Source organism: Pseudophryne corroboree, chromosome 3 (assembly GCF_028390025.1).
Source record: "Pseudophryne corroboree isolate aPseCor3 chromosome 3, aPseCor3.hap2, whole genome shotgun sequence".
Lineage (NCBI taxonomy): Eukaryota > Metazoa > Chordata > Amphibia > Anura > Myobatrachidae > Pseudophryne > Pseudophryne corroboree.
Window position 1 is genome coordinate 432,062,024 of NC_086446.1, and position 17,223 is coordinate 432,079,246.

Consider the following 17,223-nt stretch of genomic DNA (forward strand, 5'->3'; position numbering starts at 1 on the left):
AATTGAGTAGAACAGTCCCTGCATGGATGAGATCATTTCAGCATGATTTATTTTTCTGCTCTGAGCACATGCAAACACATTGGAACACATAACCCACATGACAATATAGAACATATTGCAATAGATTAGATTATACTGCTAACAACATTATAGCCAGTAGCGGATCTTGCTACGGGCACACTGGATTTTTGCCCGGGGCGCCACCTTCCGGAGGGCGCCGCGCCATGGCAAGAACCACTAATGTTGGTCAGTGCCCCCCGGTGCTGTGCGGCGCTGTGAAGGAAACTAGACGCTACCCGTCTAGTTTCCCTTCGTGGAGAGGACCTTTGCTGTGCGGTGCGCAATGATGTCATCGCGCACCGCACAGCATTGTGGGACTGGCACATAGATGCTAAGGGTCATAATTGACCTCTAGTGTCTATGCTGGTCTATAGGAGAGACGTCATGACGTCTCTCCAATAGATCCGAGGAGCGGCGCCGGCGGAAGTCAGCAGTGGTCGGGAATCAGGAGTGGGGATAGTAAGTATTAATTATTTTTTTTATTTTTTTTATTTTTTTGTAAGCGGCGCTACTCTACAGGGGGCACAAATGGGGGCACAACTCTACAGGGGGCACAACTCTACTGGGGCACAAATGGGGGCACAACTCTACAGGGGTTATAACTGACCATGCCCCTGTATGAAGCCACGCCCCTATTTTCACCCGGGGCGCCACAAGGGCTAGAACCGGCCCTGATTGTAGCACTCTCTTCATGCTACAGTAAATGTACCTATGTATGTGTGGTGATTGTGCACTAACAAGATTCATATACTCTGTAACAATCAATTTGCAGTTAAATGGCAGAAAGTAGTCCTCATCTACTAAGCAGTCTGGATGAGCACCACTTTAAGGTGCAAGATTTCCTGACTTTGTAGATGCCTCCACAAACTAGAAGTGCGCCTAGGCCTGCGGACTGGTGGAAAAATGTGGTAAGCATAGCCCCCAACCATCTCGATTTCAGCAGAAAAATAGCGATTTAGCAATTTTCCATTGTTGGAAGGTATGGCTGAGCAGGGGTGTAGAGGGGTGTGGCAGGCCCAAGTACATTTACGGAGGTATGGCCTAATCGTGGGAGGTGTGGGGCCCCTTATACAAATAAATTATGTAAAAAAAAAAGTATTTTGGTGCTGAGTGTGATTTTGGTGGCACTATAGTATCCGTCAGCCAGGGACAAATGCAGAGGAGGTGCAATCAGTGTGATCGCTCCCCCCTTCCCCCCTGCACAGGCAGAATAGACTACTGATGGTGCTAAGAGGCGGCAGCCTTCCTGCACCACCGCAGCCACTGACTCCTATCCAGCAGCCATGGGATATGGGGGGAAGCTGCTACTGCAGTGGTTCTCAAATTTTTGGAGAGGTGTGTCAGAGATAAAGTGGAGAGATATAAAGTACCAGCCAATTAGCTTCTGTCAATTTATAGGCTTTGTTTGAATGATAACTGTATTAGAAGCTGATTGGTTGATACTTTGGAGCAGAGGTATCAAGCAGTGAAACAAGAAGTGGAACAGTGGAGAAGTTGCCTATAGCAACTAATCAGCTTCTACCTAACATTTTACTTCTTGATAAATGTTACTTCAATGCTAATTGGTTGCTATGGGCACCTTCCCAACAGGTCCACTTCATAATTTTCAGTGCTTGATACATCTGCCCCTTTATCTCTCTCCACTTTCTCTCTCTCCAACATTTGATACATCTCTCCTATGATCTCAAACTGTGACATTGTTAGGGTTACAAGAAAATATGAACTGTGAGGAACAAGTTTGAGAACCACTGCTCAGAAGAGAATGACCATGGGCAGTATGATGCAGTAACATCCCACAGCTTAATGTAAACACACCCCTGTGAAACCTAATTTTACTGTTGCTTCCCATGACTTCAAAACCTGTCTTTGCAACTGCCCTTTCTGTAGTACATACCGTATGTCTGGGGTGCTATTGTACCTCACCTCTGTGCATTGGGGATCAGTATGAGATCCCGCCAGATGAGATCCCAGCGGTCGTAATACCGACACCGGGATCCCGACCGGCACAATCCCGACAGGGGGGCGAGCGCAATGCAGCCCCTTGCGGGCTCGCTGCGGGCCCGGTGCCTCGCTACGCTCGGCATACTAATTTATTCTCCCTCTATGGGTGTCGTGGACACGCACAGAGGGAGAATATGTCGGGATTGTGCCGGTCGGGATCCCGGTGTCAGGATTCCGACCGCCGGGATCCCGTCTGGCATGATCTTGACCGCATCCCGTGCACTGTGTGTGCTGTATGTCTCAGCATTGCCTCCATTCCATAACACTCAGTAGTCTTGTTTTTGGTGTGGCTGCATCTCTGATCCCAAAATGATGGGTGGCCTAATATTTTTAAATTGTACAATATAATGATTCTGCATTGATGTGAGTGTTATTTTAGAATATTGGCAGTGGCACACGGTTAGTACCCATAAACAACAATAATGGACCAATTTCTATTTATTTTTATTTACCTCACAGCATTTTGCTGTGACTCATGGGCCTATGAGGAGGGAGCTGAGCCAATCTGATGAGATAGTCTGAAGGTATGTGGGGAGAACTGGGGGACACATAGAGAGGTTTGAAGGTCATATCAATACTGTAGACTGGGGAGCTTCATAGGATGTACTAAACATGTGCTTCCACGGGATTGCAATGGTGGTGTATGTGTGTGTGTGTGTGGGGGGGGGGGGGGGATAGAAGAGAAGGGGAATCCTGTCTGTTTCATTTGTACTGCATCTCATAATCTTTTAAAGCTCCTCTGGCCTGAGAGGTAATGTGAAAAAAAAATCAAGACCAGTCAGGTAATAAACAGAAAACAATGGAGAAGTGCAGAAACAGTAGAGCAAGGGAAAGTCAGACAAGCTGGGTCATACACTGCTTCAACTGGAACAAGGGTTGTTGTAGATTAGGAGAATTTTACTTATACTCTGGCAATAATTCAATGCCAGTGTAAGGAATGGTCATTGTCCATCAATGCTTAGCAACCAATGATGGCTTGCTACCAATGGTTGATGGGTTTGGTTTTGATGATGCAAAACTTTTTATTGTTTTTTTATTACTCACATGTCCGACAACCCTGCCCTCTCATCACATTTGCCCACACTAAGACATCTTTCAATAGTTTAAACCATTAATGGTTTTCCTTTGATGATTCCATATATAGAAAGTACCAATGGTGCCATTGATGGTGAACCATTCAATGGACATCTCTATTTTATAAAGCAGGACTTTCAATTTTGGTGCTGTATCTAACATCAGTAGTCATATGACTGCAAGCAAAAACAGCTGCAGATGCTGCACACCTGCCCCTAAGAAAGAGGACAGGACGGCAACCGAAGGATGGGGAATCCACAGGGGGAATGCAGTGACAGCAGAGATGATGGACCTGGTAATAACACACTAGGCTCCAGCAGAGTGTTACAACATAATGGGAAACTAAATTTAATAGTGTCTGGGTGGTCCTAGAAATCTCAGTCCTGATATCATTAATTATGTCAGTGGAAATGTGCATTAACCCATAGCAAGAAATCAGTAATTAGCTATTATCGGCCCAATGCAAGCTAGACGATGGGACTTATTTACTTAGAATCTGTAAATACACAGTAATCTAATAAAACAAATCAGTTTCAGTTAAACTAGTGTAAATTATACAATGTAGCAAATATGTAATTGATTTCTATTGATTGAAGCACATAAATTAATAAATAACATCCTCCATCATATTTTACTGTCTTGGACTGACAAAAAGGCAAAATTCTTACCTTTAAACCTATGTCAGCATACTGTTCTGTAATCTCTGGATTACCCACAAGAGATAGGTCAATGCCAATGAGATTATTAAGTGACAAATTCACTGCAAAATATAAATAATGGAATTACTGTAAATAATTTAGCTTCCATTTTCTTTGATTATTATTATTAATAAGAAACATTTCACAGAAAAGTCCATATAGTACAGTCTCCTCAAATTAAGAACTCTGCAGATAACCAAGGATTCTGATGGCTTGGTGCTACCATTCCCAATTTTTAAATGTATTATTTGTTTCCCAATCGGTTCTCTTAAATGTTTGGGTGCCTGTGTTTAGTCTTTACAGTTCCTTTTTGTGGACATAAGGCAGGGAACATGCAAACCACACCTTAGACAAGACAAAAAAATCTGTGTATTGGCACATAAAATGGTATTAACTCAGACACTCCTCTACAGGATACGCTACGGTATTATGGACTGGACAGAGACCAGATTATCACTCCTGGTCATTATTGAAGTGAAGAAGTATATATATTTGAGCTGACTGCTCCCAGCAATTGTTTATTTCTTGAAGCTGCGAAAGCTTCATGTTGCTGGTATTATTAGGCCACACCTGCAGCTTTAAGTAACCAAATTTTATATATATATATATATATATATATATATAGTATCAAAAAAGCTGCGCATTCAAACCCACTTCACTTTATGGTATTAGTCCAATATTTAGATATCCTTGTCCCGTTTCTTGATGTATGATGCTGCCTCCTCCGCTATAAAACCAGAACCACTGGTTTCCATGCACATTTAATAGAAGAAGAATGAAGGGCGCAAATGAGTAAAAAATCACAATTCCATTTATAATAAAAACATGCTCACATACATCTCAGTTTTAGTAGATGAACTCGGTTCTCCATATGGCAACGACCGAGCCTCCAGAAATGTCCTCCGCACACGGCTCGTGCTGCTGGCCGCAAAAGCTCCTGTTATTTCCCTAGGACCGGACACATCAAAGACCATCTGTCTCTCGCTCCACAGGCCACGCCCAACGCGTTTCATCAGCAGACTTCGTCAGGGGGTGTGGCTATGTTCCATCTCGTTACCAATTTATACTACTCCATACACCTGTGTTTTATTACAGGCTCGGGTAGCTTCATTAGGGTTCATATGAATCATTCACACATTAAAATTAAAACCTATACTACAATCAAGTTAAAAATACAGATTTCATACTCCATTATTTCACGGGAGTCATATACAAAGTAATTACTAAAACTTAGGTACTGGACTGTTTTAAAAAATTACAATATAAACATTCTTTATCACACATTGATAATTCCCAACGATACTAGAAAATCTTACATATAAATTCAATACTAACATTATCAGTTATCGATGCTTGGTTTATGTCATATAATACTTATAACATAAAATTACATAACATAAAAATCAAGAAAGAATAGAACATAAAAGATAAAAAGAGAAATGGGAGAAGAAAATACAATAGTTATAATGAATTTCATAACCAGAATAAATCTTGCATAATTCGTGTTTCTTTATTCCTTAATGCCCATATATCCACAATATCTATAACTGCACATGTGTTCCCCATTTTTTGCAGCCCGCTCTAAAGTGGGGCAGAGGAATCAATGATTCGACAACACTGCCACACAGAACGGACTACTCGGCAAACCACTTTAGTGCAGAAACGGTGTGATATCGTAGTTCTCATTCAAACCCAGAGGGCTAATTGTTTCCAATGCGTGTATCCAAAACACCTCTCTTTTACTTAACTGTTTGAGAATATCGCCCCCTCTATCATCTAACTTAACATGTTCAAGGGCTTTAAAACTAAATTCATTAAGGTTACCTTTGTTACATTTTAAAAATGCCTCGGGATACTATGTTCACCACATTTATTAACTATACTACGTGAGTGTTCTAACATGCGGATTTTTAATTGACGCTTTGTTTTACCTACATACCTAGCTCCGCACGAACATTCTACCATATATATTACACACGTAGTCAGGCAATTCATCATTTCCTTTATATCCCAATATTTAGTTTTATTCCTATTCCAGGTTTTCTTTCTCTCCTTACTAGCATAGGCACACATTTTACATTTCCCACAGGGGTAGAAACCAGTTGTTTTATTCAACCAAGAATCTATCTTATGTTGCGGCAGATTACTAGGTGCTAGTGCATTTTTAAAATTTCTAGCCTTTCGAAAAACAACTTTTGGTTTCTCCGGCAAATAATCTTTTAGGATTGGATCTAGTGATAAGACTTCCCAATGTTTAAACAGGATATTCATGATTTCTTTATTCTTAATATTAAACCCTGTAACGAAGGGTGTCATAACACTTGTTCTATCACTTCTATTCCTATAAGATAAAAGGCTTCCTCTATCTACTTTGTCTGCTTTCTCCTTACATTTTTCTACTAGTTTTAAAGGATACTTCTTCTCAAGGAATCTTGTTTTATAAAGCTCTGTTTGTTGTTCATACATCACGTTACTTGTACAATTATGCTTCACCCTTAAAAACTGCGAATATGGTATATTTGCTATCCAATTTTTATAGTGACAGCTATTAAAATGGACATAATTGTTACTATCCACTTTCTTTATATACGTATATGTATTAATACTCCTTCCTGAGCTATACTCAGACGTATCAATCACAAGATCAAGATATTCAATCTTATCTCTCTGAAAATTTGAAGTAAACTTTAAATTATATCTATTTATATTCAAGTAACTCATGAAAGCATCAAATTCTTCTCTACTCCCTTTCCATACCACCAACACATCATCTATATAGCGATTATAAGAATGAAGTGATTCAGAAAAAGGGTTATTATTATAGATCACCTCATTCTCCCACTTCCCTAGATATAAATTCGCAAAACTCGGCGCGTAGGGTGTACCCATCACGCTGCCGCACTGCTGGTTGTAGAATTGTCCTTGGAACTTAAAATAATTATTTTTTAACACAAACTCTATGCATTGCACTAGAAACAACCTCATCTCCTCATTAAGGGATTCATCACCACTAAGGAAGTAGTAAATTGCTTCAAGACCCTCTTTATGTGGTATGCTGGTGTACAAAGATTCAACATCAATTGTACACCAGCTATACCCTTCCTCCCATCTCATATCACCTAAAATTTTTAGTATATGTGTTGAATCCTGCACAAAGGATTTTAGCTGGGGGACATATTTCTTTATGTAAATATCAATATATTCAGAAAGTCTAGAAGTGGCAGAATCTATTCCCGATATTATCGGTCTCCCAGGAGGCTTATCAAGCCTCTTATGTATTTTTGGGAGGAAATAGAAAACTGCCACCCTAGGATTCTGACTATACACATAACTAATTTCTTCTTTACTAATGCAACCTCCCTGAAAACCCTTATCCAAAAGCTCTTTGAGTTTTTCTAATACTACATTACTTGGATCCAAAGTAAGTTTAGAGTAGGTGCTTGTGTCCCCTAACAACCTATTTGCTTCTTCCAAATAATCTGATCTATTCATTAGAACAACCCCCCCACCCTTATCGGCCATCTTAATAACTAATTCATGATTTGTTTCTAAAGTACGTATAGCATCTCTTTCATCCTTTCGTAAATTATCTTTGTATTGTACATTACCTTTACACAATTCCTCAAAATCCTTCATAATTAATCTGGAAAAAGTTTCTATGTAACTACCCCTAGACTCAAGGGGATAATAATTTGAACCTACTTTCAGACCCGTCTTATTATCTGTTTCTTTCTTATTATTAATACCTGCTTCATTATTATTCTTCAAAAAGTGACGTTTTAATGTCAACATTCTTGTTGCATTAGTAAAGAAGAAATTAGTTATGTGTATAGTCAGAATCCTAGGGTGGCAGTTTTCTATTTCCTCCCAAAAATACATAAGAGGCTTGATAAGCCTCCTGGGAGACCGATAATATCGGGAATAGATTCTGCCACTTCTAGACTTTCTGAATATATTGATATTTACATAAAGAAATATGTCCCCCAGCTAAAATCCTTTGTGCAGGATTCAACACATATACTAAAAATTTTAGGTGATATGAGATGGGAGGAAGGGTATAGCTGGTGTACAATTGATGTTGAATCTTTGTACACCAGCATACCACATAAAGAGGGTCTTGAAGCAATTTACTACTTCCTTAGTGGTGATGAATCCCTTAATGAGGAGATGAGGTTGTTTCTAGTGCAATGCATAGAGTTTGTGTTAAAAAATAATTATTTTAAGTTCCAAGGACAATTCTACAACCAGCAGTGCGGCAGCGCGATGGGTACGCCCTATGCGCCGAGTTTTGCGAATTTATATCTAGGGAAGTGGGAGAATGAGGTGATCTATAATAATAACCCTTTTTCTGAATCACTTCATTCTTATGATCGCTATATAGATGATGTGTTGGTGGTATGGAAAGGGAGTAGAGAAGAATTTGATGCTTTCATGAGTTACTTGAATATAATAGATATAATTTAAAGTTTACTTCAAATTTTCAGAGAGATAAGATTGAATATCTTGATCTTGTGATTGATACGTCTGAGTATAGCTCAGGAAGGAGTATTAATACATATACGTATATAAAGAAAGTGGATAGTAACAATTATGTCCATTTTAATAGCTGTCACTATAAAAATTGGATAGCAAATATACCATATTCGCAGTTTTTAAGGGTGAAGCGTAATTGTACAAGTAACGTGATGTATGAACAACAAACAGAGCTTTATAAAACAAGATTCCTTGAGAAGAAGTATCCTTTAAAACTAGTAGAAAAATGTAAGGAGAAAGCAGACAAAGTAGATAGAGGAAGCCTTTTATCTTATAGGAATAGAAGTGATAGAACAAGTGTTATGACACCCTTCGTTACAGGGTTTAATATTAAGAATAAAGAAATCATGAATATCCTGTTTAAACATTGGGAAGTCTTATCACTAGATCCAATCCTAAAAGATTATTTGCTGGAGAAACCAAAAGTTGTTTTTCGAAAGGCTAGAAATTTTAAAAATGCACTAGCACCTAGTAATCTGCCGCAACATAAGATAGATTCTTGGTTGAATAAAACAACTGGTTTCTACCCCTGTGAGAAATGTAAAATGTGTGCCTATGCTAGTAAGGAGAGAAAGAAAATCTGGAATAGGAATAAAACTAAATATTGGGATATAAAGGAAATGATGAATTGCCTGACTATGTGTGTAATATATATGGTAGAATGTTCGTGCGAAGCTAGGTATGTAGGTAAAACAAAGCGTTAATTAAAAATCCGCATGTTAGAACACTCACGTAGTATAGTTAATAAATGTGGTGAACATAGTATCCCGAGGCATTTTTTAAAATGTAACAAAGGTAACCTTAATGAATTTAGTTTTAAAGCCCTTGAACATGTTAAGTTAGATGATAGAGGGGGCGATATTCTCAAACAGTTAAGTAAAAGAGAGGTGTTTTGGATACACGCATTGGAAACAATTAGCCCTCTGAGTTTGAATGAGAACTACGATATCACACCGTTTCTGCACTAAAGTGGTTTGCCGAGTAGTCCGTTCTGTGTGGCAGTGTTGTCGAATCATTGATTCCTCTGCCCCACTTTAGAGCGGGCTGCAAAAAACGGGGAACACATGTGCAGTTATAGATATCGTGGATATATGGGCATTAAGGAATAAAGAAACACGAATTATGCAAGATTTATTCTGGTTATGAATTTCATTATAACTATTGTATTTTCTTCTCCCATTTCTCTTTTTATCTTTTATGTTCTATTCTTTCTTGATTTTTATGTTATGTCATTTTATGTTATAAGTATTACATGACATAAACCAAGCATCGATAACTGATAATGTTAGTATTGAATTTATATGTAAGATTTTCTAGTATCGTTGGGAATTATCAATGTGTGATAAAGAATGTTTATATTGTAATTTTTTAAAACAGTCCAGTACCTAAGTTTTAGTAATTACTTTGTATATGACTCCCGTGAAATAATGGAGTATGAAATCTGTATTTTTAACTTGATTGTAGTATAGGTTTTAATTTTAATGTGTGAATGATTCATATGAACCCTAATGAAGCTACCCGAGCCTGTAATAAAACACAGGTGTATGGAGTAGTATAAATTGGTAACGAGACGGAACATAGCCACACCCCCTGACGAAGTCTGCTGACGAAACGCGTTGGGCGTGGCCTGTGGAGCGAGAGACAGATGGTCTTTGATGTGTCCGGTCCCAGGGAAATAACAGGAGCTTTTGCGGCCAGCAGCACGAGCCGTGTGCGGAGGACATTTCCGGAGGCTCGGTCGTTGCCATATGGAGAACCGAGTTCATCTACTAAAACTGAGCTGTATGTGAGCATGTTTTTATAATAAATGGAATTGTGATTTTTTACTGATTTGCGCCCTCCATTCTTCTTCTAATATACATATATATACTCATGTATATATATATATTCTATATGATTAAAGGCGAACGCTGCTCTAGTTTTGCACGTTGGTGGCCATTAGATGCAATCTAGAGCAATTCAAGTGTGCACAGCCGCAGGCACTGACATTACTGTTATGTTGTTCCATCTGACGGTCTGACGTGCTGACAACCAGTGTGTATATATATATATATATATATATATATATATATATAGAGAGAGAGAGTTATGTAGTTACTTTCCCGTTGGTCGGAATCCCAGCAGTCAGAATACCGATGCTGGGATCCCGACCGCCGAGAATGCCGACAGCTGCGCCAGGGCTATTCCCCCTTGTGGGTGACCATGACACCCATAGAGTGTGGAATAGAACCAGTGGCGAGCACAGCGAGCCACCGAGTCCGCAGCGTGGCGAGTGCAGCGAGCTCGCAAGGGGACTCTTAGCACTTGCCCCGCTGCCGGCATTCTCGCAGCCGCTATCCCAACTTATATATATATGTATATGATGAAGTCTGTGTGACGAAATGCGTAAGGCAACCTTACAGTGACCTCATATTCAGATAAGCTAAATCCTCTTACAAATATTTTGCACTTTGCTTATATTTTGCACCTTACCTATATATACTGTATTTATGATTGTGTATGTTTTGTGTCCCATTCTTTTAAGGATTTTTTTTTACATCAATTACTTTTAGACCTATTGTTAATACATTTTATTCACTAATTATACACTGTTAAATCAATTTATTTTAGACATCAGTGGTCGCTATACCCCCATCCCTCTTTTTTTGTTTTTATATATATATATATATATATATATATATATATAAACATAGAGGGTCCACACTCATGTTTGTTTATGAAGAAAGTGCTGGGGTGGCTTCCAATGAGGGAGAAATCTCACTCCAACTTATTTCCAAATTAAGGGAGCACTCACCAGCACTCACCAGTCTTCAAATAGATCAAGGCAAAGGTCAGAATTGTGACCGAAACGTCAACATAAACTATATGCTGATGGTCTGCATAAATTGCCGTGATCTATTTGAAGACTGGTGAGTGCACCCTTAATTTGGAAATATATATATATATATATTAGAGATGAGCGCCTGAAATTTTTCGGGTTTTGTGTTTTGGTTTTGGGTTCGGTTCCGCGGCCGTGTTTTGGGTTCGAACGCGTTTTGGCAAAGCCTCACCGAATTTTTTTTGTCGGATTCGGGTGTGTTTTGGATTCGGGTGTTTTTTTCAAAAAACACTAAAAAACAGCTTAAATCATAGAATTTGGGGGTCATTTTGATCCCAAAGTATTATTAACCTCAAAAACCATAATTTACACTCATTTTCAGTCTATTCTGAATACCTCACACCTCACAATATTATTTTTAGTCCTAAAATTTGCACAGAGGTCGCTGTGTGAGTAAGATAAGCGACCCTAGTGGCCGACACAAACACCGGGCCCATCTAGGAGTGGCACTGCAGTGTCACGCAGGATGTCCCTTCCAAAAAACCCTCCCCAAACAGCACATGACGCAAAGAAAAAAAGAGGCGCAATGAGGTAGCTGTGTGAGTAAGATTAGCGACCCTAGTGGCCGACACAAACACCGGGCCCATCTAAGAGTGGCACTGCAGTGTCACGCAGGATGTCCCTTCCAAAAAACCCTCCCCAAACAGCACATGACGCAAAGAAAAAAAGAGGCGCAATGAGGTAGCTGTGTGAGTAAGATTAGCGACCCTAGTGGCCGACACAAACACCGGGCCCATCTAGGAGTGGCACTGCAGTGTCACGCAGGATGTCCCTTCCAAAAAACCCTCCCCAAACAGCACATGACGCAAAGAAAAAAAGAGGCGCAATGAGGTAGCTGTGTGAGTAAGATTAGCGACCCTAGTGGCCGACACAAACACCGGGCCCATCTAGGAGTGGCATTGCAGTGTCACGCAGGATGTCCCTTCCAAAAAACCCTCCCCAAACAGCACATGACGCAAAGAAAAAAAGAGGCGCAATGAGGTAGCTGACTGTGTGAGTAAGATTAGCGACCCTAGTGGCCGACACAAACACCGGGCCCATCTAGGAGTGGCACTGCAGTGTCACGCAGGATGTCCCTTCCAAAAAACCCTCCCCAATCAGCACATGATGCAAAGAAAAAGAAAAGAAAAAAGAGGTGCAAGATGGAATTGTCCTTGGGCCCTCCCACCCACCCTTATGTTGTATAAACAAAACAGGACATGCACACTTTAACCAACCCATCATTTCAGTGACAGGGTCTGCCACACGACTGTGACTGATATGACGGGTTGGTTTGGACCCCCCCCAAAAAAGAAGCAATTAATCTCTCCTTGCACAAACTGGCTCTACAGAGGCAAGATGTCCACCTCATCTTCACCCTCCGATATATCACCGTGTACATCCCCCTCCTCACAGATTATCAATTCGTCCCCACTGGAATCCACCATCTCAGCTCCCTGTGTACTTTGTGGAGGCAATTGCTGCTGGTCAATGTCTCCGCGGAGGAATTGATTATAATTCATTTTAATGAACATCATCTTCTCCACATTTTCTGGATGTAACCTCGTACGCCGATTGCTGACAAGGTGAGCGGCGGCACTAAACACTCTTTCGGAGTACACACTTGTGGGAGGGCAACTTAGGTAGAATAAAGCCAGTTTGTGCAAGGGCCTCCAAATTGCCTCTTTTTCCTGCCAGTATAAGTACGGACTGTGTGACGTGCCTACTTGGATGCGGTCACTCATATAATCCTCCACCATTCTATCAATGTTGAGAGAATCATATGCAGTGACAGTAGACGACATGTCCGTAATCGTTGTCAGGTCCTTCAGTCCGGACCAGATGTCAGCATCAGCAGTCGCTCCAGACTGCCCTGCATCACCGCCAGCGGGTGGGCTCGGAATTCTGAGCCTTTTCCTCGCACCCCCAGTTGCGGGAGAATGTGAAGGAGGAGATGTTGACAGGTCGCGTTCCGCTTGACTTGACAATTTTGTCACCAGCAGGTCTTTCAACCCCAGCAGACCTGTGTCTGCCGGAAAGAGAGATCCAAGGTAGGCTTTAAATCTAGGATCGAGCACGGTGGCCAAAATGTAGTGCTCTGATTTCAACAGATTGACCACCCGTGAATCCTTGTTAAGCGAATTAAGGGCTGCATCCACAAGTCCCACATGCCTAGCGGAATCGCTCCCTTTTAGCTCCTTCTTCAATGCCTCCAGCTTCTTCTGCAAAAGCCTGATGAGGGGAATGACCTGACTCAGGCTGGCAGTGTCTGAACTGACTTCACGTGTGGCAAGTTCAAAGGGCATCAGAACCTTGCACAACGTTGAAATCATTCTCCACTGCACTTGAGACAGGTGCATTCCACCTACTATATCGTGCTCAATTGTATAGGCTTGAATGGCCTTTTGCTGCTCCTCCAACCTCTGAAGCATATAGAGGGTTGAATTCCACCTCGTTACCACTTCTTGCTTCAGATGATGGCAGGGCAGGTTCAGTAGTTTTTGGTGGTGCTCCAGTCTTCTGTACGTGGTGCCTGTACGCCGAAAGTGTCCCGCAATTTTTCTGGCCACCGACAGCATCTCTTGCACGCCCCTGTCGTTTTTTAAAAAATTCTGCACCACCAAATTCAAGGTATGTGCAAAACATGGGACGTGCTGGAATTTGCCCATATTTAATGCACACACAATATTGCTGGCGTTGTCCGATGCCACAAATCCACAGGAGAGTCCAATTGGGGTAAGCCATTCCGCGATGATCTTCCTCAGTTGCCGTAAGAGGTTTTCAGCTGTGTGCGTATTCTGGAAAGCGGTGATACAAAGCGTAGCCTGCCTAGGAAAGAGTTGGCGTTTGCGAGATGCTGCTACTGGTGCCGCCGCTGCTGTTCTTGCGGCGGGAGTCCATACATCTACCCAGTGGGCTGTCACAGTCATATAGTCCTGACCCTGCCCTGCTCCACTTGTCCACATGTCCGTGGTTAAGTGGACATTGGGTACAACTGCATTTTTTAGGACACTGGTGAGTCTTTTTCTGACGTCCGTGTACATTCTCGGTATCGCCTGCCTAGAGAAGTGGAACCTAGATGGTATTTGGTAACGGGGGCACACTGCCTCAATAAATTGTCTAGTTCCCTGTGAACTAACGGCGGATACCGGACGCACGTCTAACACCAACATAGTTGTCAAGGACTCAGTTATCCGCTTTGCAGTAGGATGACTGCTGTGATATTTCATCTTCCTCGCAAAGGACTGTTGAACAGTCAATTGCTTACTGGAAGTAGTACAAGTGGGCTTACGACTTCCCCTCTGGGATGACCATCGACTCCCAGCGGCAACAACAGCAGCGCCAGCAGCAGTAGGCGTTACACGCAAGGATGCATCGGAGGAATCCCAGGCAGGAGAGGACTCGTCAGAATTGCCAGTGACATGGCCTGCAGGACTATTGGCATTCCTGGGGAAGGAGGAAATTGACACTGAGGGAGTTGGTGGGGTGGTTTGCGTGAGCTTGGTTACAAGAGGAAGGGATTTACTGGTCAGTGGACTGCTTCCGCTGTCACCCAAAGTTTTTGAACTTGTCACTGACTTATTATGAATGCGCTGCAGGTGACGTATAAGGGAGGATGTTCCGAGGTGGTTAACGTCCTTACCCCTACTTATTACAGCTTGACAAAGGGAACACACGGCTTGACACCTGTTGTCCGCATTTCTGGTGAAATACCTCCACACCGAAGAGCTGATTTTTTTGGTATTTTCACCTGGCATGTCAACGGCCATATTCCTCCCACGGACAACAGGTGTCTCCCCGGGTGCCTGACTTAAACAAACCACCTCACCATCAGAATCCTCCTGGTCAATTTCCTCCCCAGCGCCAGCAACACCCATATCCTCCTCATCCTGGTGTACTTCAACACTGACATCTTCAATCTGACTATCAGGAACTGGACTGCGGGTGCTCCTTCCAGCACTTGCAGGGGGCGTGCAAATGGTGGAAGGCGCATGCTCTTCACGTCCAGTGTTGGGAAGGTCAGGCATCGCAACCGACACAATTGGACTCTCCTTGTGGATTTGGGATTTCGAAGAATGCACAGTTCTTTGCTGTGCTGCTTTTGCCAGCTTGAGTCTTTTCATTTTTCTAGCGAGAGGCTGAGTGCTTCCATCCTCATGTGAAGCTGAACCACTAGCCATGAACATAGGCCAGGGCCTCAGCCGTTCCTTGCCACTCCGTGTGGTAAATGGCATATTGGCAAGTTTACGCTTCTCCTCCGACAATTTTATTTTAGGTTTTGGAGTCCTTTTTTTACTGATATTTGGTGTTTTGGATTTGACATGCTCTGTACTATGACATTGGGCATCGGCCTTGGCAGACGACGTTGCTGGCATTTCATCGTCTCGGCCATGACTAGTGGCAGCAGCTTCAGCACGAGGTGGAAGTGGATCTTGATCTTTCCCTAATTTTGGAACCTCAACATTTTTGTTCTCCATATTTTAATAGGCACAACTAAAAGGCACCTCAGGTAAACAATGGAGATGGATGGATTGGATACTAGTATACAATTATGGACGGGCTGCCGAGTGCCGACACAGAGGTAGCCACAGCCGTGAACTACCGCACTGTACTGTGTCTGCTGCTAATATATAGACTGGTTGATAAAGAGATAGTATACTCGTAACTAGTATGTATGTATAAAGAAAGAAAAAAAAACCACGGTTAGGTGGTATATACAATTATGGACGGGCTGCCGAGTGCCGACACAGAGGTAGCCACAGCCGTGAACTACCGCACTGTACTGTGTCTGCTGCTAATATATAGACTGGTTGATAAAGAGATAGTATACTCGTAACTAGTATGTATGTATAAAGAAAGAAAAAAAAACCACGGTTAGGTGGTATATACAATTATGGACGGGCTGCCGAGTGCCGACACAGAGGTAGCCACAGCCGTGAACTACCGCACTGTACTGTGTCTGCTGCTAATATATAGACTGGTTGATAAAGAGATAGTATACTCGTAACTAGTATGTATGTATAAAGAAAGAAAAAAAAACCACGGTTAGCTGGTATATACAATTATGGACGGGCTGCCGAGTGCCGACACAGAGGTAGCCACAGCCGTGAACTACCGCACTGTACTGTGTCTGCTGCTAATATATAGACTGGTTGATAAAGAGATAGTATACTCGTAACTAGTATGTATGTATAAAGAAAGAAAAAAAAAAACACGGTTAGGTGGTATATACAATTATGGACGGGCTGCCGAGTGCCGACACAGAGGTAGCCACAGCCGTGAACTACCGCACTGTACTGTGTCTGCTGCTAATATATAGACTGGTTGATAAAGAGATAGTATACTCGTAACTAGTATGTATGTATAAAGAAAGAAAAAAAAACCACGGTTAGGTGGTATATACAATTATGGACGGGCTGCCGAGTGCCGACACAGAGGTAGCCACAGCCGTGAACTACCGCACTGTACTGTGTCTGCTGCTAATATATAGACTGGTTGATAAAGAGATAGTATACTCGTAACTAGTATGTATGTATAAAGAAAGAAAAAAAAACCACGGTTAGGTGGTATATACAATTATGGACGGGCTGCCGAGTGCCGACACAGAGGTAGCCACAGCCGTGAACTACCGCACTGTACTGTGTCTGCTGCTAATATATAGACTGGTTGATAAAGAGATAGTATACTCGTAACTAGTATGTATGTATAAAGAAAGAAAAAAAAACCACGGTTAGGTGGTATATACAATTATGGACGGGCTGCCGAGTGCCGACACAGAGGTAGCCACAGCCGTGAACTACCGCACTGTACTGTGTCTGCTGCTAATATATAGACTGGTTGATAAAGAGATAGTATACTCGTAACTAGTATGTATGTATAAAGAAAGAAAAAAAAACCACGGTTAGCTGGTATATACAATTATGGACGGGCTGCCGAGTGCCGACACAGAGGTAGCCACAGCCGTGAACTACCGCACTGTACTGTGTCTGCTGCTAATAT

At 41.8% G+C, this 17,223-nt stretch overlaps 1 protein-coding gene across 1 annotated transcript in view; it reads right to left on the reverse strand.

The window, feature by feature from the left end:
• Positions 1 to 17,223, reverse strand: part of LOC135057865 (BPI fold-containing family C protein-like) — a 75,342-nt gene that overhangs the window by 5,751 nt on the left and 52,368 nt on the right. Inside the window, exons 8-9 of the mRNA XM_063963592.1 lie at positions 3,804 to 3,895; positions 1 to 18 (exon numbers count right to left, since the gene is read on the reverse strand). The exon at positions 1 to 18 is cut by the window's left edge and continues 156 nt beyond it. Coding sequence (XP_063819662.1) covers positions 1 to 18; positions 3,804 to 3,895 — 110 coding nt within the window. The remainder of the gene's footprint in view (positions 19 to 3,803; positions 3,896 to 17,223) is intronic.